The sequence below is a fragment of the Lepidochelys kempii genome, chromosome 2, assembly GCF_965140285.1.
Source record: "Lepidochelys kempii isolate rLepKem1 chromosome 2, rLepKem1.hap1, whole genome shotgun sequence".
In the NCBI taxonomy this organism is placed as follows: domain Eukaryota; kingdom Metazoa; phylum Chordata; order Testudines; family Cheloniidae; genus Lepidochelys; species Lepidochelys kempii.
Genome location: NC_136381.1, coordinates 189,380,256 through 189,403,448, shown reverse-complemented (window position 1 = coordinate 189,403,448; position 23,193 = coordinate 189,380,256). Strand labels below are relative to the sequence as shown.

Genomic DNA, 23,193 nt, shown 5'->3' with positions numbered 1-23,193 from the left:
GTGAATTGTTACATTAAAATCAAAAGTTATTTTTGGTGAAAAAATGATATTACTCAATGAGTATCAAAACATGCTTTTGTAAAAAAACCCCAAACAAAACAATTACATATGCACTTCCACTCTTATTCTGAAGATTTACCTGCACCATTCTGAGCTCCTCAGCAATGGCCTCATAAGCTTGTTCATTCATCTCCGGAGGAACTGGCTCATTGAAAATATTATCCACCTCCCCTGAACTCTGAATATCCATGGAATCACAGACCAAGATTTCAGGGCTTATTCGTGGCACCAGACGAGACCTTAGTTGGTAAGCCTTTGTCGGAGTAGTCATACTCTGTTGCAGAAATTATGAAGGAAGCATTAGTTTAAATATAAAATAGACAGATTATAGTTAAGGCAAAGATTGTGTCACGGATATTTTTAGTAAGAATCACAGACAGGTCACAGGCTTCTGTGAATTTTTTCTTTATTGACCGTGACCTGTCCCTGACTTTTACTAAAAATATCCATGACAAAATGGGGAGCTGCTGGGCAGATGTCGGGGTCAGCTGGGAGCTCTGGGGCCCCCACCACGATGGGGGCTTGGAGCTCCAGGGTCCTCCTCCACCCCGCGACTCAGAGCTGTGGGGTCCTCTTCCGCCTGTGGCGGCTGGAAGCTGAAGGGTCCCCCCGGCACCTGCGGTAGAGAGGAGCTTTGGGGTTCCCCCTGCCACTAGGGAGATCCAGGGGCCTCAGGTGGCAGGGGAACCCCGCAGCTCCTGGCCGCTGCGGGTGGTGGCGGGACCCTGCAGCTTCCAGCCGCCTGAAGTCACGGAGGTCTTTGGAAGTCACAGAATCCATGACTTCCGTGACAAAATCGTAGCCTTAATTATAGTGTAACACATTTCATAATTCTATAAACAAAATACAGGATAAAGTAAAATGGTCAAAGCTGGTCAATTACATTCCACACAACTGCATGTTTTTCTGATTCACAACTCAGTTACAAGCAGTAGTGCATCAGGAAGTATTTCAGAACAAGAGATAGAAATGAAGATATCACTTTAATCATATAGCGAGTTTATATACTGGAAAACTTGTCAGGCTAAGTATCTTACACTCTGATTTTTACTAAAGAAATCTTTTGTTTCATCCAACTCATATGTAACTATATACCGCTGTATTTACAACCTCTCATTAACATATTCCTGTACCTTAATAGTTTCTCTGTGCATTTTATTCAATTGAGAGACTTCATGACGTTTGTGTGCCTTGGTTGCCTCCAAAATATTTTCAAGATGCTGGTTTGCTTTCTGAAGGGATTGAAGTTCTGACTCCATTTCCAGATGCCTTTTCCTGTTTAGACATAAGATTTTACCACAAAGCCCAAAAGTCATCATGCACTCTATCATTAGTCTGACAGTAAGGTGCTGTGTAATTGTCACACTGAAAAACAATTCCATACACTTTCATCCAAGCCATCAAAATATTTCAATTTTGAGATTATGCTATTTATAGGATCAGTGGGGACCCCATTAAAAGAGCTATTAAAAGCTGCTTTGTGATCACATAATTAAAAAAATATATGCACACTTAAACACAGCCTTAAAATGGAAAAATCGCTTCCTCCTTTATCCAGCAACACCTGAGTTCAGAGCTTTTTGTTTCCTCTAAAGAACAGATCACATCACCCATACCAAAACTTTAAGCATTAATGATGTTATCCACAGTTACATGTGAATCAGAAACCTGAACTGAAGCGCAACAAGATTAATAAAAACCTCTAAACATTTTTTCCAAGTATTATTAAGAATACTTTGACTTGTTAAAATAAATACTTAAGAATGTTATTAAAGGTAAGTGGAAATTTGGGAAGATCTTTCACTGTATAATATTTAGCTGCTCTGTATGTATGTCAGTAGTGTGATAGCTGGCATCATTCACATCACTGCAGTGTCAAGAGTCTCGTGCAAGCATGGATTGTTTGTGTTTAGTGTTACCACCATCCACTTCCCATTCTGATCTCAGAGTCAATAACAAAACTTCATAAGCATCAATGGGAGCAGGATCTCAGCTTACTGCTGCTCAGGACAGAGTAGAAACTGGTGTCCAACATATTTGCTGAACCATTAAGTTTGTGGCTAAAACTATTTAAGCTTTAATATATGGGTTTTTTAAATGTAGGTTCCTTCATGGTGCCTCTCTGCCCCCCTCCCCATTCTCCGCCTACCAGGCTGGAGGGAGGGGAACTCGGGGCTTCTGCCCTGTGACAGGGTGGTGGGGCTAGGGACTTCAGCCCTGCAGGAGGCATCTGCTGGGGCTCAGGGCAAAATCATGAAAAAGTAAAACACAATGGGTTCAGCCCTCCCTTTGTAGCCAAGTGGACTTCTACTATACAGATCAGGGTTTGGGGAGACTGCACGCCATAAAGATCTGCTCTGCAGGGACTACCTACATCCTAATGTGAAGAAGCAGGAGCAGGGTAAGTAGATCTCCAAATATACAAGACTAATGTGATGTCTGTAAACTGTTGCTCAGTAGACTGTGATGATATGGGGAGGATTATGTTTTCCCTTTCTCCCCTCACTCTGACTCTCTCTAGAAGACAAATTTACTTGGGTTGTATTCTGGGTCCAGGATTTGACCACAGAAGAATATAAATACAGGTCTATCCTAGAAAAATATATTTTTCAGAAGAATATTAGTTTAAAACATTTCTACATTGTTTCCTCTCACTTAGTTAGCTCTTTAAATTCTTCATATTCTTGTTTTGAACTTTCCAGTTCACTCTGAGTATGCAGCAGGCGTGCTTTCAACCTTTCAAAAGACACCAGTGAATTGCTTTCTGTGGATGTAGTGGTGGAATACAACTGATGACCTAAAAAACAAACAACAGATATCCTCTGATATAATCCTGAACTCACAATCATAATAAGCTCTATCAATAAAATAAGAACAATTTTTTGAACATTTCAGCAACTCAGACTAAGCCAACTGGACACAAACAATAGTGCTTATGTTCATGTGGATTATGTAATTATTTTTATTATTGGTATTACTGTAACAGCTAGTCATGAAGCACAATCCCACTGTGTTAGGTGCTGTGCAAAAAGAGAAGAGAAAGACTGTTCCTGCTCCAAAGAGCTTACAACCTAAACATAAAGAACGAGACAACAGATGGATACACTCAGACTGATCAGGAAGAACAGGGAAACAGTTAGACAACATTGGTCAGTATGACAGACAATGGTTGCAGCACACTAGTGGTTTAACCATTGTCAAATTTTTTTGCATCACAAAAAAGGATGAAATAGAAAATGAATATGTATTGCAAATTACTATACAGTATTATCACATGCACTGAAGAAGGGCACTTTTAAAGAATGTTTTTAACACTACCATGTGGTAGATTAAATTGATGAAAAGTTTAACAATTAAAATATAAGTTTTGCAAAAGTGTTTCACATTGAGATGTGTGCATTTTGTATTATGTTTAGACAAACATTGCTTATGCAACATCATAAGTTTTTCATTTTAAAAATGTTAAAATATGAATTTAATAAAGAAGAATGTTAAATCATCAAATTCATATGATCATTAGAAGCACTGCCACTTAAAATACTTTAAGTGCTAATGAAAATACTTAGGATTTCTCAAAAATAGACTATTACATTTTAAAAATGAGTATTAGCTTATGAAAGGAATATGTCATAGTGTATTTTTACCTCCATTATTTTTCTCTGTGGCTGAAGCCTCCAAGAAAGCTTTTTCTAGTTCTGCAATGGTCTGAGCATCAAGTTCTTCAGCCCTTTTCACTGACTGTAAGGAACGAAGTCGTTTGTTCTCCTCTCTGAGGCTGTGATTCTCCATGGCATACTTAGCAATTCGTGGGTGTTGTTCCATCTGTGCATATGTGACATGCGGATATTTGTTGAAGTGTTGCAAAAAAGCAAAGTAGTTTACAAAAAAGGCTATTTCACGGAGGATTCAGTATAGAAGGCTGCCAATCTGTCACCTTTCACAAGCATTAAATTGTAAAGGAAAAGAAAAAAAGGAAAAGAAAAAGAGGGCTTCCCTAAACCAAGGAGGACTGTTCAGATTTCTTAAAGAGCTGGAAACTGGTTTTATTACTTCACTGGAATTTACTCTCAAAATGTGAATACGTGAGTAAGTAATGATCAAGGAATTAATCAATAAATTCAATTTTTAAACATTCTGTAGTACACCTCTATCCCAATATCACGCGGTCCTCAGGAGCCAAAAAATCTTACCACGTTATAGGGGAAACTGCATTATATCGAACTTGCTTTGGCCTCGAGCATTTCCGTTATTAATAGTCACTTTCCGCCCCGACTAACCCCTCAGAACCCCTGACCCATCCAACCGCCCCCTGCTCTCTGTCCCAACTGCCCCGCCCCCAGAACCTCTGAACCATCCAACCCCCCCTGCTCCCTGACCGCCTCCCCCGAGACCCTCTGCCCCTTATCCAACCTCTCGGCCCTGGCCCAGCACCCTTAACATGCCGGTCAGCACGGCGCATCGGAGCCAGACACACTGACCCACCGGAGCGCGCAGCCCCACCCCCCCGAGCACTGCTTTACCGCGTTATAGTCAAACTCGTGTTATATCAGGATAGAGGTGTATTGCAGGAGGGACATAATTTTAATCCTGATCATTACATATAAACTTCTTCCTCTAGCAACATTAGGATCACAATTTAGCCTAGAATATGTAGGCTCAACTACAGAATTATTAAAGTAGTCTGTCTTTTTGTTCTATTTTTAAAACAGGGCTGAGTTTCCTAACTGCAGTGATAAGAGCGTTCCTTAACATCAGGAAGCCTATCAGTGATTTAAACCAAATAGCATTAAGTACAGTAATTTCACAGTTTAGAGTACTGGGTAGATCAGGGATTGGCAACCTTTGGCACGCAGCCCGGCCTGCGCCACTTCCCACGGCCCCCATTGGCCTGGAATGGCAAACCGCGGCCAGTGGGAGCTGCGATCGGCCGAACCCGTGGATGCTGCAGGTAAAGAAACCATCTGGGCCTGCCAGCGGATTTCCCTGACTGGCCACGTGCCAAAGGTTGCCGATCCCTGGGGTAGATTGTGCTCATGATACCTTTCAACTAAATACCATCAGTGATCGATTTGTTTCATTATCTTTAAACAATAAAGAAGTTCTTTCTTTTTGTGTTGTTCATGAGCTTCATCAGATTGTTTTGGAATGGAACAATAAGTAAAAATATTTACCTGTTCTCTCACTGTCCGCAATTCCTCCCTCAGTTCACTGATCAGATCATCCTGTTCTTTGGGCACTAAACTGCCACGAGCCTCTTTGTGTAATCTCTCCAGGCGAACTATATGGTCCTCCCGGAACTTAACTATCATTTTATTGGACTGAATGAATTTCTCCTTTTTGCCACAAAGATCTTCTAGTTGAGCAACTTTTTCTAACAAAGTCTTAAAAAAAATAAATGTACTGATTTAGTAGTGGAGAAAAAAGGACAATGGCAATCTCCAAATAGATATATTTATCACAAACTTAAACAAGTTATACCATACTACCTATAACAATATTTTATGTGCAAAATTAAAACATTTTATTATCCCATTCATATTTTTGTAAGCGAAACTGACCTTGTGACTTTTTTAAAAAAAATCAACTCACTATGGGGCACAATCCGATTATTAATCAAAGTTTTCTTATGTTTTTTCTTTATCAAACTTGGACATTACCTTAAAAATTCACAATTCTACTAGTGTATAATCTCTCCTTATGGTAACTACACTTTGCTGTCTTTGTAAACAGAATTTATTTAACAAAGCAGGACAATCTCAACTGCAGTGGGGCTTCAGTAGGTTTATTCATCCTTAGCTTTAATCAAAAAATAAGCAGGACATACTAGAGAAAAGGCAGTGAATTCTTACCTTCTTTTCAGTTTCAGACTTCTCCAAGAACAGCATTGCCTCAAGAAAGTAGTTCATGTAATTTGTATTTTCCTGACCTTGTCCAAGAGCAGCTTAATAGAAAGTTAAAGAATGAATCACCATATTTATTAAGATACAAATTATTTAAGTTTTCCTTCATGTTTAACAACCACATTTACAGAGTATTTCCAACACTTCATTTTTCCCAGAATAATTTATTGAACATACACGTATGGGCATATTTACATTATAGTTATAGAACACCCTCTAATGATACTATTAGGGTCTGTCAATTTATGAGATATAAAACTTTACTCACTCAATTATAATTGACATACAAAGTTGTACCTAATGAGTAAAGGGATTTTGAATTTAGCTTTTTTTTTTTTTTTTTAATTCATGTGTTCAGCAAAGGAAGTATGCAAAATATGGAATTAGCTTCAGATGCTTTTTTAAAATTTTATAACATGAAATTGGCATTAATATTACATTCTGTTCATAATAAAGTGGATTATAGATATTTATGGGATACTAATCACCATAATATCTAAAGGGCAAAATAACTATCCCATTATGATTAGAGCTGAGTGAATAATTGATTTTTCAGCTTAGGGGTAGAACCAAATAATGTAAAAATATTCCAGTTTGACTCAAACAATTTAACAATCTTTTCTTCAAATTAAAAAAAAAATTTTTTTTTGAGTTTGTTTCAAGTCAACCAGAATGTTTTGAGTTAATTCAAAAATATAGTTTTTCCCCCTCTTTTCAGTTTTTTGATTCGTTTCAAGTTAAGGCAAAACATTTTGATCAATTTGAAAATCTTTTTTTGCATTTCTCATTTCATTTTGACCATTTCAGGTGTTTTCACCCTTGTTTGTGTCGTTTTTTTTTTTTTAAATTGAACAAATTTTAAGTCAAAATGCTGTTTCAAACTGAAAACATTTCAAAATGAAAAAGTTGAAACATATGGCTTTTTTCAACTGAAGCTATTTGTCAAATTTGATTATAGTTTCAGACCCCCTCAAAAAATCAATTCGTCAAAATAATTTCTAGTTAATATATATATATATATTTCTAGTTAATATATATATTTTCCACTGTGTTTTACAATCAACTGATAATTATACTCCATATCTTTATTTCTACAACTCAAAATGTGTGCCAAGATTCTTAATTGCTTAGACTACGTCTATCGTGTCAGTTTTCAGACAAGATTTTTCTTTTCTTAAAATGTATAAGATAATTTTTAACAGATTTAAAACATCCTTTAGTTTTTGCAGATTGCAACAGATGTAATATGGAATTGTTAAGATTTCTGCCTATATCTAGACATAATAGCATGAGTGACTGATTTAATATCAAGTTAACCATTCTCGCATATTTTTATGATTTAAACTCTGATCCTGTGCATAGCAGATGTGTGATTTTTTTTTCCTTGCAAAAAACGGAACAAGGATGTTTAATATTAGCCAAGTCTTTTAAATGCAGCAACTCCTGGTGCTGGATCGAAATCCCTTGTGTCTTGGGAAGATCAGACCACAATTGGAACAGGAACACAATAAGAGAATTACAAAGCCAAGATTGCTACCATAGTAATAAAATACTCTGGGGCAGCATATTGCAATCAGGGAACTACACTTAGTGGGAAACTATAATCGGCATCTGTTCAGGAGATACAACAGTTCAGTGAAAAGCTACAAGTAAAGTTTGAAGAGTAATAAAAATTCCATTAACTTTATTCTCTACTATATTGTATATAAGATTAACTTTTTATTTTCATCCACACAAAATATTTTTTCCTGGAATTACATTGAGAAATCAAAAAAACTGGAGTAAAAGGAAGCCAGAATTAACAGGCTTGTGCAACAACTTGTCTAATGAGAAAAAACAGAACCCCGCCACACTGACAATCATAAACAAATGTTTTGGTTTATCTCAAGGGCTTTATTTCCAGCACCTTTATGAACTAGAAGCTGGAAGAAAATTCTAGGCATTAACAACAAAAATCAAACTAATAGAAGTTTTGCCTAATGCACACAGTATGGTAAGAGTAAAATGAAAACAAAATGATCATTAGTTAGCACAGGTTCCTGCAAAATTAGACACATTTGCTTATTATAGTTGTGTAAAATAGTATGTTGTGCCTAAGCAAAATATAATCCTTAAGGCATACAAAACTAAGTGGTGCTATTTGTTCAGCAAGTCAATAACAGAACAGTTTAAAAATCTCCTTTTGCTCTAGAATTCAGGAGCTTTCTATTCTTTTTGTTTCTCCTGTTGGATCATATTAAAGAAGTTCTGTATTAAAATCACAAATGAGTTTCATTCCCCATTGTTTAAATTCCAGGGTATTACTAATTAAGAGGTCTCTTGGTTTTTGGTACTGTTTCTCTCCCTCTATGTGTGAAACTTGCAAGCTGCTAATTGTGTTAATACATCTGCTGATTGATTCAGCAACAGCATGATGAAGCAATTCCCATAGACTGGCATAGGAAGAAATTCCTATCAAAATGGACTCTAGAAAGTGAGAACTTTGGGGTCTGATTCTGCAAACCAACTTCCAGGAGCGTCAGATGAGCATCTGACAAGGCCCTACTCCCTCCTCATGTTCAGGCCACCTGGCCAGTGGCTTGGCATGAGCAACTCTAAAGCTGGTAACTATGATAACAACCTTGCAGAACCTGTGTGTGTATGAATGTGTGAATAAATATGAAATTGAATGGAATGTTATAGCTATAACTAACTGCTTACTATGATTCTTTCTGTATTCACAATAAATGTGGCATTTTGCCTTTTCCCCTTTAATAAGATCCTGCTGGTTTCTATTTTATTGGTATAACACTCCTACCTCTTGAAATAGAAATATCTTGAGTAGACTGCCCTAAAGTAAGTTGAGCAAGCTGCTCTTTCAATTTCTTCACTTCAGCTTGGAGCTGGCTCACATTCCCTTGGGTGTCTTCATTTATCACAGCCTTTTGTAGGAATTTTGAAAGCAAAGAATAAGATTACATTTTTAATATGAAGTAACATCAGAAACAATCTATTCTGAAGGTAATTAGAATCAAATATTGAAAAGCAGTAGATAACTGCCTATATGGCTATCCATTTTAAAAGAGAAGAATCTTTGGAAACAGGAGAGAGCTCAATTTAGTTTTCTAGTATCTTCAACTTCAATAGTTTCTTAATATCTGAAAATCATGGACACTTGAAAATTTAGTCTACAGTTTGCTGAACTAGAATTTAATCCTGAAAATTTTAGGCTGAACAAAGGCAAACAGCATATAACAGACTACATAGCTGCAAAATCAGAAGCCAATATACATTCAAGCCCGCTCAAGATACAGAAAGAACTTAAGAGTTACCCTACATTTAAACAGGTAATGGCATGCTGTTTACATCCAAAATTTAGGTAGGAAAAACAGCATTACAAAGCTTTAAAATAATCATGAAAGCATTTAATTAAAGCTTTGTTTGAATTTACACATTTCCATGGAATGCTGCAGATTCAAAGAACAAATAGAACATGAAAAACGAGTGCAAATAGTATGTTTCCATTGTCCATGCTGAATAAAGTATAAACTGCAGAAATAGTGAAAAGTAAATTCCATTTTTAAAAATATTTAGTTTTTGTTATTCTAAACCCAAGCAAGCAAATTTCTTTTTTCAATATGATTTTCATTTGAGTTAACCATAGTAAACAAAAACGTTTCTTAAAATAAATTGGTTCACATTTAAACATATAATATAAATGACAAAATATTGTATTTGTTTAAGTCATGACGGTAAAGATATTAAATAATTTTTTACCTTGTTTTTAATCAACTTTGCTCGTTGAGCAAAATTAAGGGTGGACAGAGTTTCACCAAAACATCTACATCCAGGATGAACATTTGCAATTATGCATGTTTTTGCATTACCTCCAAGAGAATCCTGTTTGAAAAATATGAAAATTGGCTTAAGTTGAAGGTTTCAGAGTAGCAGCCATGTTAGTCTGTATTCGCAAAAAGAAAAGGAGTTCTTGTGGCACCTTAGAGACTAACAAATTTATTTGAGCATAAGCTTTCGTGAGCTACAGCTCACTTCATTGGATGCATTCAGTGGAATGCATCCGATGAAGTGAGCTGTAGCTCACGAAAGCTTATGCACAAATAAATTTGTTAGTCTCTAAGGTGCCACAAGAACTCCTTTTCTTAAGTTGAAGGTTTTTGGTTAGACCTAGAAATTAATACTTCTTTCACAAGTTGTTTCGTATGTAATTTTAGACTAGAATGGGTTTACTTGAAAAATCTCTACATTCGTTTTTGAAGCTTTATTTCAAAGCTGGTTATGAAAGGAGGACACAACCTTAATTATATATAAGAGTTTAGTTTCAAGAACCTTATCTTGTTATATTGTGAAGGGATTTGTAATTAAATGAGGATCATTTCAGGAATTTGGAACTGGGCAGTGTGCTACCATTGGCAAAAGGAAACTCAGGAAAACTGTAATGAGATATCAAATCTTTCACTTTAGAACTCTGGTCAATAGCAATTGAAAGTTATTACCAACTTGAAGGCCAGCCATTTGGCTACCTATGTGAAATATGTTGATTACCTGGCTCCATTTTCTACTGGATAAGCATCAGTATCACAAAAATCACTCACACAGACACTTGTTGGTAGTCTTAGCAGACAGGCTGGAAACTGACTGATCAAAGAGACAACTAACTTCTCACTGTTAAATATAGATCTTTAGATATGTCAGTATTATTTATTGAGTGCTGACGGTGCACTTATATCTGTACAGATATAACAGCTAAGGTATCACTTAAGGCACTTACAATCTAAGACCCCAGCCCTGCAAGAAGACTCACAAACGTCAATGGTGTTCTGTTTGGGGGTAAGGACCTGGAGTGGAGGATCTCTTTATAAGAGTGGGGTACAAGAAAATGGACAGAGACAGAATTTCAACTTTTTATACTTATATGAAAGAGAAAGAGAGAAATTCTTTAAAATAGAGGATAAAGACCGACAGATTGCACAGAAAAAGTGTTTGGAGAAGGAATGGGTAGAATGCTGTCATAATGGAATAGGAAACAAATGCCTGTGACATCACTAATACTATCACGGATTGCAATCAGACTTGGTATTAGATGTCACAGAATGATGCATTCTGGTTAGTGATGGTATTCAGCAGAGAACATTAAAATTCACTCAATCGTCATAATCACTTTGCAGTTTAAGGGGCCTTCATACAATGAGAAACTTCCTGAAGATTAGAAGATGAGTATTATCAGTCGCTAATACCAGCTACATCCTGCTAACATTTTGTGTGGCTACTTTGAGGACATATAAAACCTTTAAGGTTAGAAGCATTTCAAGTCAGTGACTATTACACTTATGTGATATATAGGCTTTTCCATAACGCACAGGAATAGAGCTTGTCCTCCACTCTCATTAAAATAAGATTAGTATACATTACACACACACACACACTAAAATAAAAGCACATGTAACTGAAGACATTCATTGTAACAGCAACAGAGTATAATATCTTTCTGTTGTCTGGATATTATCAATATCTTTTTCAAAGTTTCTCTTTTTCCTTCTTCAAAAAAAAAACAAACTTTGAGCAAAGGGAGAAACTGAAAACTCTGTGTTTTTCAGATCCTTACAATTCATCCTAAAACCTTACTATAGACAAAAGGATAATAATTCTGAAATCCTATGACATGTAGAAATTGATTTTCCAGGAAGCGTTCACAACAGTGAAAACAAGCAGCCCAATTTTACTGAACTGAGCTCAGTTTTTCTCTTCTCAGTGTAAATATCAATGTTTTTCTTTTTAAAAATATTACATGAAAACTAAACATTATATGTTACCCGTAGTAGAAAAGTGAGCTTGGAGTCCCTGTAGCAAATATGTCTTTGTTTTCCATTACCCACATCAACAAGCGCTGTGATCACTTGGCCCAGGCAGCTTAATGACCGGTTTATGTTACCTGCCTCCTAAAACATACAAGAGACTGAAAGTGAGAAGACAACTGTCCTGATTAAAACAAGGTGTTTTTTTAAAAATCTTTAATCGAAGAGAAAAAGAAAGTAATCACAGATATGTAGCACCAACCTTTAACCTGACTCCTTCAGTATGGGTATCTTTTTGTCTCTCAGACCCTGCCAAATCCACCAAGTTCAGCTGGGAGGATCGGATGTTAACAACTTCACTGTTCTTCTCCATTGAATCTACAGTAATAGTGAAGACCGCATGCGATCTTGAGGATTCTCTATTCATTGAGGTAGATGCTACACGGCGATTTCTCCAGCCCATAGTTAACACCTTAGCAGCAAGAAGAGACACCAAATAGCACCATCTAGTATATTTCAGAGTGATCCCAACACTCAGATACAATGGGTGAAGCAGAGAGTAAACATATTCCAGTATGAGGCCTTTCAATAAACCATTACAACCACTGACTTTTAGCACCAGAATATCTTCATATAAAAATTTAATACAGTTAGAAATCCTAATGAGTATCACAATGTTTATGATTTGAACATTAGCTTTTTGGTTTAGAAATAATTAAATATTCACTTCCCTTTACTCTTGTCAACCCAATTGCATGTTTTACAATTTCTTTAGTTTAAAAATTGCTATGCTACATTTTGACTGCCAACTCACTGATATGACTTTCCAAGTCTTTGCTATATAAAATGTCCTTTTGTTTTCCAAAAGTTCTATTTTCCCTTTTTATGTGTTTATACAAATATGTTAACATTGTACAAATAAAACCTTTTAAATCCATGTGCTGTGATCATTAGAAGAGTAAGGCTTACTCAACACCTGGACGTACAGTGTGAAGGATATCTGGAACAACAGTGTAGTGGGACAAAAACCTGCTACTATACCACTGAGGTCCACTGCAAACATCAGCAGAAGATTATCATCAGTGCATTTTTATACTCCCCAAACCTTACAACTTTCATAATCTCCAACATTCACCAAGGACTGATGTGGAACATGCATGCTTTGGAGAAAAGTTAGAACAAACCAAATATTTCTCTGTTTATAGATGATCTTTTGAAAAATACTTTGTAGAAACAGAAATCAGCATTTTATTTTTACGCACTTTAATTTTTGCTAGATCTAATATTGTACAATGTTGCTGAGAGAGCAATGTCCAGATATCAAACAGCATGAAACAGACTACCTGATATGCTTCAGCAGCAGAGGTTAACACCTGCTCCACAGCACCAACGACAAAGACTCCCTTCTTGATATGTTCCCTGAGAAAGAGTCCAGCTGAAGCAGAATCCAGCAAGTCAAATATCTGTTCATTGTAGATTTCAATAAACGAGCACTTACAGAGAAAACTCTTACCAGTACCAGCCTGTAAAACATGAAAACTTCTACTATAGATGTATAGCTTTTATGAGAGCTGGTCTCTAACACAGTATGGCAGTGGTTTGTTTCATTTCCTTCATAAAGGTATAAAGTTATTATTGATATATATTGTACCTTAACACCATTTATGGTGCCCAAAGGGCAATTTTTTTTACCTAGAAAGATAGCTACTTTCAGTATAGAAATTTAAATCTTTCTTTTGGCACTTGTAGCTATCAATATACAAAGGATACTATAATAAATGTAAAATGGTAAGGTAGATGCAAGACAGCCATAACACAAGGAACATGAGCACTAATCAAAATGTAATTTATTCAGCTACTTCATAAGCAAGACATTCCTGTGACCTCAAAAATATAAAAGTTTTACCTTTTCTTTTTCACGTTCGATTAAAAAAAAGAGATATTCAAAGCTCCGAGGAATAACTCCTCTCAGGTTATGTGTGAAATTATCAGAGTCAGATGGCCCTAAAGAGATTTAATTAAAAATAAAATTTAGTAGGTTCAATTAAGAAATGCTATTCAATAACAGCAGTTGGTTGGCACTCTCATATACCATTATACAAAACTGCAACTACCAATCTTTTAGCCAATCATTCACGGCAAAACAAAGAAAGAAGAAATCAAGCTATTTCTTGAATAATCAGTTGATTTTGCTTTGTCAACTTACATTTAAAAAGATCTAAATTAAATTAGTGCCTGTGAAAGGCCGAGAGATTTACAGCTCTGGATACTAAAGTCTATTTATTCACAGAATAGGTGCATACAAAGACCAAGAAGTAGCAGTGCAAACTTCCCACCAATGTGCCTGCCTCAACCGTTGTTTGGAGGGACCACTTCAAGGATTGAGAGTAATTCAATTGCTTTGTTCATCCGATTCTTAGCAAGTCCCAGAGCCACACACTCCCTTCAGTTGGGTGTTTTGGCAACTGTTCCTCTTTAAAAGTAAAAAGGGAGACTGACTAACTGTTGTATTTAAAAAAGAAAAGGAGTACTTGTGGCACCTTAGAGACTAACAAATTTATTTGAGCATAAGCTTTCGTGAGCTGCAACCGATGAAGTCAGCTGTAGCTCACGAAAGCTTATGCTCAAATAAATTTGTTAGTCTCTAAGGTGCCACAAGTACTCCTTTTCTTTTTGTGAATACAGACTAACATGGCTGCTACTCTGAAACCTGTTGTATTTAAAATTACCAGTGCTATGAACAGCACAAGAATAGTGTAAACTCCTTGTATATACAGATGGACCTTTAATTCCAGATTGGGAAGGTAGCCTTTTTGAAAACGTCTCTCTCTATTTATTTATTTAACGTAGAAAAGAGGTGCCTACCAGAATATTTTTCCAGAAATTGAGGGGTTGGGAACCAAAAAGGGGAAACTAAAAAGATGTTTTTAGAATTTTGTAAAACAACTTGACTACAAACATTTGATTTCATTGGGCTATTTACTTCAGCTGGAAAATAGGGAATGGACTTTTTCACCTCAAAGAAAAGAGGGCAAGATGGTATCCATCCCCATTCTCTGGGAATGTTGTGAGAAAAACAGAAACTGCACTAAGAGTGCTATGCAATCCCCAAAACAATAAGATTAAAAAATTACCTGCAGAGGAATGTAAAACCAAATCACATAATTTACAGAGCATAAAAAAAAAGTTTTAAAACTAAACCACATCTCAAAACTAGTATTGAGAAAAAAATCTTACAATTATAAATGAGTCTTTTATACACTTACCCATCATAGTAAAAGTTTTCCCTGACCCAGTTTGGCCACTAAAAAGAAAAAGAAAACAAACAAAAGTTCAAAATAAGCAAAATTTATTCTAGCAGTGACATCCCTCATTGATCTGCATCTTTCATTCAAATTGGTAGTTTGACATGGACAAATCATTTCTCATAAGCTGAAGATGTAACAACGCACGGTCAACTTGAAGTCTACCATTGTTGTAAGTAGTGTTGTAGCCATGTTGGTGCCAGGGTATTACAGAAGAAACTGTGTGTAAGCTTGAAAGCTTCTCTCTCTCACCAACAGAAGTTGGTCCAATAAAAGATATTACCTTAACCGCCCTAATATCCTAAGACCAACACAATTACAACCACACTGCATCAGATAATTTCTAAATATGCATTTCTGAGGCTAAGTACTCTTCAACAAGTAAATAGCAAAAAGTTTCACCATGTCACTCTTTGAGATGCTGTATCAAGTGAGAAGGCAGCCTTTTTTTTTTTTTTAAACAAATACACCAGAGCATGAAGTTATACCCTGATACTTAAATCAGTTGCTATTAATTGATGCAAGTAATTTTTTACAACTCATGTTTAATATTAAATAAATGTAAATGGCTTACTATGCAAAGATGGTTCCATTGTAACCATTCATACAAGATTCAACAATGTTTTTGGCTACACTTGTAAACACTGACTCCTGATGAGAAAAAGGACAAGGAAGCTGGCATTAAGATTTTAAAAACATAAAAAAGACTTTCTACAAGACTTTCTTCCCCAGTATAAGAAAATATATTATAAAACAATGTTACATACAGAACTTTGTGTATTTATATATTAAATGATGCATAGCCAGGCTAGATGCATCAAATGACTACCTGGCTCCCCCCCTTTCCCACAACAAAGCAAATGCACCAACAATAGGCCACACAACCCTTTACTAATGCTGACTGCAAAACATGTAAGTGAACTTTGTTATGGTACTGAATCAATTGCTCTATGTTATGGAATAGGATAAATTACCTAACTACTACTCCCATCTATTGTCATATATTATTGTTAGGCCTACAACAATGGGCTTCAGTGGTAATTTGCTTATACAGAATGCTTCTCTAGGAGCATCATATATTATAGGATCATAATATCCCATCTATCATTAAGCACAATTTCCCATCAATCTCATTGTAGAAATGCAAAGAGCAATTCTTACGAAAACTTTAAAAAGAGAAATTCTTAAAGCAGTGGAGAGGAAAATGAATTTGCCTTGATAGCGTAACTATAACTGAGCATTGCCAGACTTGTTGCTGTAAAAAACAGGGAAATAGGTATTGATACAGATATTGTATAGTTATGGCCATCATTTTTTTCATATTTTAGTGAGCTTGTCAACCGTTTTTAAAGCCATTACCTGCGTTGTGTCCATATTTGCAACATGATCAAAAGTGAAGATCTTGGGCTCAGGCTTTGAATGTAGACGAAGAGTGTTTGATGAAAGAACTGATAAGCACAAGCCTTGATCCCCATCAGCTAATGCAGCTCCCTCTGAAGGGGGTCGTACTCTCACATAGACCTTGATGGCATCACCTTCAGTACTAATGAAGGAATATTTATAGATAAGGTTGTCTGAACACAGCTCTGTCAGTTATTTGAGAAAATATATGAAATTAGAGAAGTCAGACTGAGTGGGGAAACTCATGCAGAGGTTTACCCTGAAGTTGTACTAAACTAGATAATCTCTATAAGAGATTAGGAAGAGACCTACTGCAGGGGATTTATTGTCCCATATCTGTTTAATGCAAAGTTTCCTGCACCTTCCTCTGAAGCATTTGGTGGTGGCCACTGTAGGAAACAGGATAGTTGCCTGAATGGGCCATTAGTCTGATCCAGTAAGCCAATTCCTATGTTCTAATCACTATTATACATTTAACTGGTATGTCCTTCTGGGTACACAAGAAATTAGTCCAAATACAGTTTTGCATATGACCATTTCATGATATTAAAAGGGATCCCCTGAAAGTTTAACATACTGCAATACAAAATACACATTAGGGTAGTAGATTCCTGTTCTTGGGTCAACAGAGATGACAGCCTCAAACCTGGATATGTAAATTGCTTCACTCTTCAATTTTTTTCTAGAAACTGATTATAGACTAGGAGTACTTGTTGCACCTTAGAGACTAACAAATTTATTTGAGCATAAGCTTTCGTGAGCTACAGCTCACTTCATCGGATGCATTCAGTGGACAATACAGTAGGGAGATTTATATACACAGAGAACATGAAACAATGGGTGTTATCATACACACTGTAAGGAGAGTTTCAGAGTAACAGCCGTGTTAGTCTGTATTCGCAAAAAGAAAAGGAGTACTTGTGGCACCTTAGAGACTAACCAATTTATTTGAGCTTTCGTGAGCTACAGCTCACTTCATCGGATGCATACTGTGGAAACTGCAGAAGACATGTGTATATAATGTGTATTAATGTCTGTGTATATAATGTCTTCTGCAGTTTCCACAGTATGCATCCGATGAAGTGAGCTGTAGCTCACAAAAGCTCATGCTCAAATAAATTGGTTAGTCTCTAAGGTGCCACAAGTCCTCCTTTTCTTTTTCTGTAAGGAGAGTGATCACTTAAGATGAGCTAATACCAGCAGAAGAGCGGGGGGGCATAAGAGGGGAACCTTTTGTAGTGATAATCAAGGTGGGCAATTTCCAGCAGTTGATAAGAAGGATTCTGGGTGGACTCCTCCTGAAGGTCAAAACAGACTAGACTTCTACATAGAATGCTTCCGCCGACATGCACGGGCTGAAATTGTGGAAAAGCAGCATCACTTGCCCCATAACCTCAGCCATGCAGAACACAATGCCATCCACAGCCTCAGAAACAACTCTGACATCATAAGCAAAAAGGCTGACAAAGGAGGTGCTGTCGTCATCATGAATAGGTCAGAACATGAACAAGAGGCTGCTAGGCAGCTCTCCAACTCCACTTTCTACAAGCCATTACCCTCTGATCCCACTGAGAATAACCAAAAGAAACTACACCATTTGCTCAAGAAACTCCCTGAAAAAGCACAAGAACAAATCCACACAGACATACCCTTGGAACTCCGACCTGGGGTTTTCTATCTGCTACCCAAGATCCATAAACCTGGAAATCCTGGATGCCCCATCATCTCAGGCATTGGCACCCTGACAGCAGGATTGTCTGGCTCTGTAGACTCCTTCCTCAGGCCCTACACTATGTTAAGGAAAAGTTAGCACATGTGACTCCATTTTGGTTTGGGGCCCACCATTGTTTAAATGCCAGCACATCATACACCAGGAGGAGTAATCCTTAGATATTGAATCCCTGTGAAAATCCTCCTCCTTGTCTCCAGCCTGCCTTGACTCCCAGTATCTGGTTTTTGTCAGTCTCTAACTCCCTGTCTCTTGGCCTTGATGTGAGGCCTCCCATCCTGATAATAAAAGTTACTGATGCATAGCTTTAGGACCATGCTGTGTAATTAACATACTGGTATAGCACGAGGAATGCACCAAGCAGGGATAGGTGGTAGATAAGACAAGGGTTTGTTTATTGGCTAAGGTTTCCGATGCACGAGGGCAACATGCTTTGCTAAAAAGTATATAACCTTTGTATAATCTGCATTCAGGGTCCCCTCCTGGCTAGCAGGGGGGCACCACGCTCGAGCGTAATAAACTTAGTGTCTTTTGGGAACTTTGCAGTTGTGGACTTTGTTTCTGTGCCTCAGCCTAGATTCGAACTGTGCGTGTCCTACCAGGTGTAATTCGTAGCACTTGTGTGCGTGTCCTACCAGGTGTAATTCGTAGCACTTGTGTGCGTGTCCTACCAGGTGTAATTCGTAACAACTACCAGCACTCCCAGCTATCTTCGAGACACCACTGACTTCCTGAGGAAACTACAATCCATCGGTGATCTTCCTGATAACACCATCCTGGCCACTATGGATGTAGAAGCCCTCTACATCAACATTCCACACAAAGATGGACTACAAGCCGTCAGGAACAGTATCCCCAATAATGTCATGGCAAACCTGGTGGCTGAACTTTGTGACTTTGTCCTCACCCATAACTATTTCACATTTGGGGACAATGTATACCTTCAAATCAGAGGCACTGCTATGGGTACCCGCCTGGCCCCACAGTATGCCAACATTTTTATGGCTGACTTAGAACAACGCTTCTTCAGCTCTCGTCCCTTAATGCCCCTACTCTGCTTGTGCTACATTGAGGACATCTTCACCATCTGGACCCATGGAAAAGAAGCCCTGGAGGAATTCCACCATGATTTCAACAATTTCCATCCCACCATCAACCTCAGCCTGGACCAGTCCACACAAGAGATCCACTTCCTGGACACTACGGTGTTAATAAGCGATGGTCACATAAACACCACCCTATACCGGAAACCTACTGACTGCTCTACTTACCTACATGCCTCCAGCTTTCACTCAGATCACACCACACGATCCATTGTCTACAGCCAAGCTCTGCGATACAACCGCATTTGCACCAACCCCTCAGACAGAGACAAACACCTACAAGATCTCTATCAAGCATTCTTACAACTACAATACCCACCTGGGGAAGTAAGGAAACAGATTGACAGAGCCAGAAGAGTACCCAGAAGTCACCTACTACAGGACAGGCCCAACAAAGAAAATAACAGAACACCACCAGCCATCACCTTCAGCCCCCAACTAAAACCTCTCCAACGCATCATCAAGGATCTACAACCTATTCTGAAGGACATCCCATCACTCTCACAGATTTTGGGAGACAGGCCAGTCCTTGCTTACAGACAGCCCCACAACCTGAAGCAAATACTCACCAGCAACCACACACCACAACCACTAACCCAGGAACCTATCCTTGCAACAAAGCCCGTTGCCAACTGTGCCCACATAGCTATTCAGGGGACACCATCACAGGGCCTAATAACATCAGCCACACTATCAGAGGCTCGTTCACCTGCACATGTACCAATGTGATATATGCCATCATGTGCCAGCAATGCCCCTCTGCCATGTACATTGGTCAAACTGGACAGTCTCTATGTAAAAGAATAAATGGACACAAATCAGATGTCAAGAATTATAACATTCATAAACCAGTCGGAGAACACTTCAGTCTCTCCGGTCACTCGATTACAGACCTAAAAGTCGCAATATTACAACAAAAAGACTTCAAAAACAGACTCCAATGATAGACTGCTGAATTGGAATTAATTTGCAAACTGGATACAATTAACTTAGGCTTGAACAGAGACTGGGAGTGGATGAGTCATTACATAAAGTAAAACTATTTCCCCATGTTTATTCCCCCCCTCACCATTCCTCAGATGTTCTTGTCAACTGCTGGAAATGGCCCACCTTGATTATCACTACAAAAGGTTTTCTTCTCCCCCTCTCCTGCTGGTACTAGCTCACTTTAAGTGATCACTCTCCTTACAGTGTGTATGATAACACCTATTGTTTCATGTTCTCTGTGTATATGAATCTCCCCACTGTATTTTCTACTGAATGCATCCGATGAGTGAGCTGTAGCTCACAAAAGCTTATGCTCAAATAAATTGGTTAGTCTCTAAGGTGCCACAAGTACTCCTTTTCTTTTTACAAATACACACTAACATGGCTGCTACTCTGAAACCTGATTATAGACTAGTATTGCAGTGTTAGAACTGAACTTGCTTAAAGGAGAAAAATGTGGTTGGAATAACTAAATTTGAAAGTGGGAAGGATAATTGCATTATCAAATGATGGGATGAATGGAAACAAACATGTTATATACATGTCAGCCTTTCCCCACACAGCCCTTTAATGTTAGTATATGAGAAATTAATACAAGAATTAGCAAATAGTCTTTTACCTTGGTGTATTTGACAGGGGCAGTGTGGCATCACGTGAATCTCCTGGGTTTTTTTTTAAAAAAAGGAAAAACATACATCAAACTGTCAAGGAAAACATTAAAAAAGTATTGCAAGTGATATCAATGGAGTTAAAATTGGAAAGATAAAACAAAAATGTTTAAATGACTTTGAGGTTTGTTGTGCAAAAGATATACAGCTAACGTTTTCCTTTGATGAATATTCGGTTTAGTGTTTCTTGCGCAGATAATGTAGGCCCTGATGTTGCAGTGCAAACACTTGTGTTTAACTTTATGCACATGAATAAACCTATTGGGTTCAGTGGGACATGCATAAAATTAAGCAGATACATGTTTGCAGGATTGGACCATAGATTTTAGCTGTGATTACAGATTTCAGATATCTTTAAAGCACTATATGCAGGCATAGCAATATACTCACATTTAGTTTTGACGCTTATTAGCAATGTGAAATTTCAAATAATGTAGCAAAAGCTAAAATGATTCATTTTTACTTGAACATTTAAAAAAATATACTAAAAATCAGTGCTATAAAGTATCCAAATCCTCCCAAGTCTGTCACCATCTTTTGACATATTTCTTCTAAATTCCATTCACATGAAGATCTGTTGCTTCTAGCAGAAGACAGCTATGATGATTTAATTATTCAAGAGCAAGTCTAACCTATAATCATTTACCTACTATGTGAAATGACCAGTCATAAACACCCTATAATAAATACCATTAAGGCCCCCCTAAGCCAGCACAGATTTCATTGCAGGATCAAAGCCTAAGTCTGTACTTTAATGGCAGAAGTTATTGACATCAGCACGCAGAGGTGCTAGACTTAAAATGAGCATGTTTGATACATCAATATGATTCTGCCACTACGAGAAAAACAGTCTCAAATGTACCGGTGCTACAGTAAATCAGCTCTGATTTGCTCAATGACATTGAAGCAGTCTGTTACAAGGTTATTATTAATTTATGAAACAGCATTTGCAATTTTCAAACTAATATGCAACACAGCCAAAAAAAATTGCAAATCAAATAGCACAAGACAATTAACAAAATTTTAAAAAAACCTATGAAATTAATAGTATTTCATCACCTAGAGATCAATAGGAGCTCCAGTGTCAGTAAGTAATCAATATCTCAATTTATCTAACGGCTTGCATTTTCCATTTTAAAGGGATGTTATCAACTTGAATTTCATATTTGTAGGAAAAAATTGCATCTACTATGATTACAAGAAGCAGTTCAAGTTAAAAGTTTAAATAATTTTCTATTTATCAATTTGTTTAATTTATGTATTTGAGAGCTATACAGTCAGTATGACCTCAACTCTATCATGGTCTGCACCAGGCTAGATCACTGCACCTCTGTGGAACACTACAGAAGAACACCACTGTGTATCTGCATGGAAGCAAAGATGCAGACAGTGCAATCAGCTACAGGATTACAGTCATATCTATTTTGGTGACATTTCTTAGATGCATAGACTAGAATGAACCATTGTGATCAGCTAGTCTGACCTCTTGACTAGCACAGGCCATAGCACATAACTTCCCCCGACTAATTTCAAGCACATATCTTTTAGGAAAACATTCAGTCTGGATTTTACTGTTTACGCTGACCATTGTCCTTCCACCTAGTTGCAAACTAAAAAGTCTCTCTCCTGCAAGTGGCTATGGTCGGCCTCCTCCCTGCTCAGAGTAGGGTCTGTCTCCTTGTCCTTTGCCCCCCTTAGATACTCCAGTCCCCTCCCCCAGTCATGCTTGCCCTATCTGCCCCAACCTGTGCAGAAAAATCATTGTTTCATGTAGTTGAAAAACTACAATCAAAATGGATGAGTCCAGACTGTGGTTTGAAGGGCACCACCCTTCCTGAGCAAGGCAGTTGTTTAGGATGCATCATAACAGGCTGCCCTCAGACATGTTTAGACTTTTGTTCAGCACTAGCTAGAGCCTGGCACACTTCATTGCTTCTGTAAGCCAATCTCATTGAATTCCTTGAATCCCTCCGTTCTCCTCCACAAGCTCCTAGTGCTATTGCTCTCGATTTCTAACCTCTTGTAACCCCCCAACCCAACACCTCCCGCCTATGTCAGGGGTTCTGCGTCCCCTTATTCACCGCTTCCGCCATGCCAGGGGCTCTGTATCTCTCCCATGTCTCCCACCCCAGGGGCTCTGTATAGGTCCTGCAGGTCCCCTCGCCTCCCATATCGTTGTCCTCCCTTTCCCCCTGTTCCAGGGGCTACCCCTCCATTACATGCCACTCTGCCTCATTCTTCCCCAGGC

General features: G+C 37.7%; 1 protein-coding gene across 2 annotated transcripts in view; it reads right to left on the bottom strand.

The window, feature by feature from the left end:
• KIF15 (kinesin family member 15) overlaps positions 1-23,193 on the bottom strand; it is a 58,259-nt gene that overhangs the window by 34,320 nt on the left and 746 nt on the right. Inside the window, exons 2-17 of one of the 2 annotated variants that reach the window (XM_073333137.2) lie at positions 20,897-20,939; positions 16,417-16,600; positions 15,632-15,708; positions 15,019-15,056; positions 13,659-13,756; positions 13,096-13,275; positions 12,015-12,224; positions 11,771-11,896; positions 9,717-9,839; positions 8,758-8,881; positions 5,910-6,001; positions 5,232-5,441; positions 3,705-3,882; positions 2,716-2,857; positions 1,194-1,335; positions 140-334 (exon numbers count right to left, since the gene is read on the bottom strand). In XM_073333137.2, coding sequence (XP_073189238.1) covers positions 140-334; positions 1,194-1,335; positions 2,716-2,857; positions 3,705-3,882; positions 5,232-5,441; positions 5,910-6,001; positions 8,758-8,881; positions 9,717-9,839; positions 11,771-11,896; positions 12,015-12,224; positions 13,096-13,275; positions 13,659-13,756; positions 15,019-15,056; positions 15,632-15,708; positions 16,417-16,600; positions 20,897-20,939 — 2,162 coding nt within the window. Of the gene's footprint in view, positions 1-139; positions 335-1,193; positions 1,336-2,715; positions 2,858-3,704; positions 3,883-5,231; positions 5,442-5,909; positions 6,002-8,757; positions 8,882-9,716; positions 9,840-11,770; positions 11,897-12,014; positions 12,225-13,095; positions 13,276-13,658; positions 13,757-15,018; positions 15,057-15,631; positions 15,709-16,416; positions 16,601-20,896; positions 22,630-23,193 lie in introns of those variants that run through there. The other variant, XM_073333136.1, reaches the window with a different exon arrangement.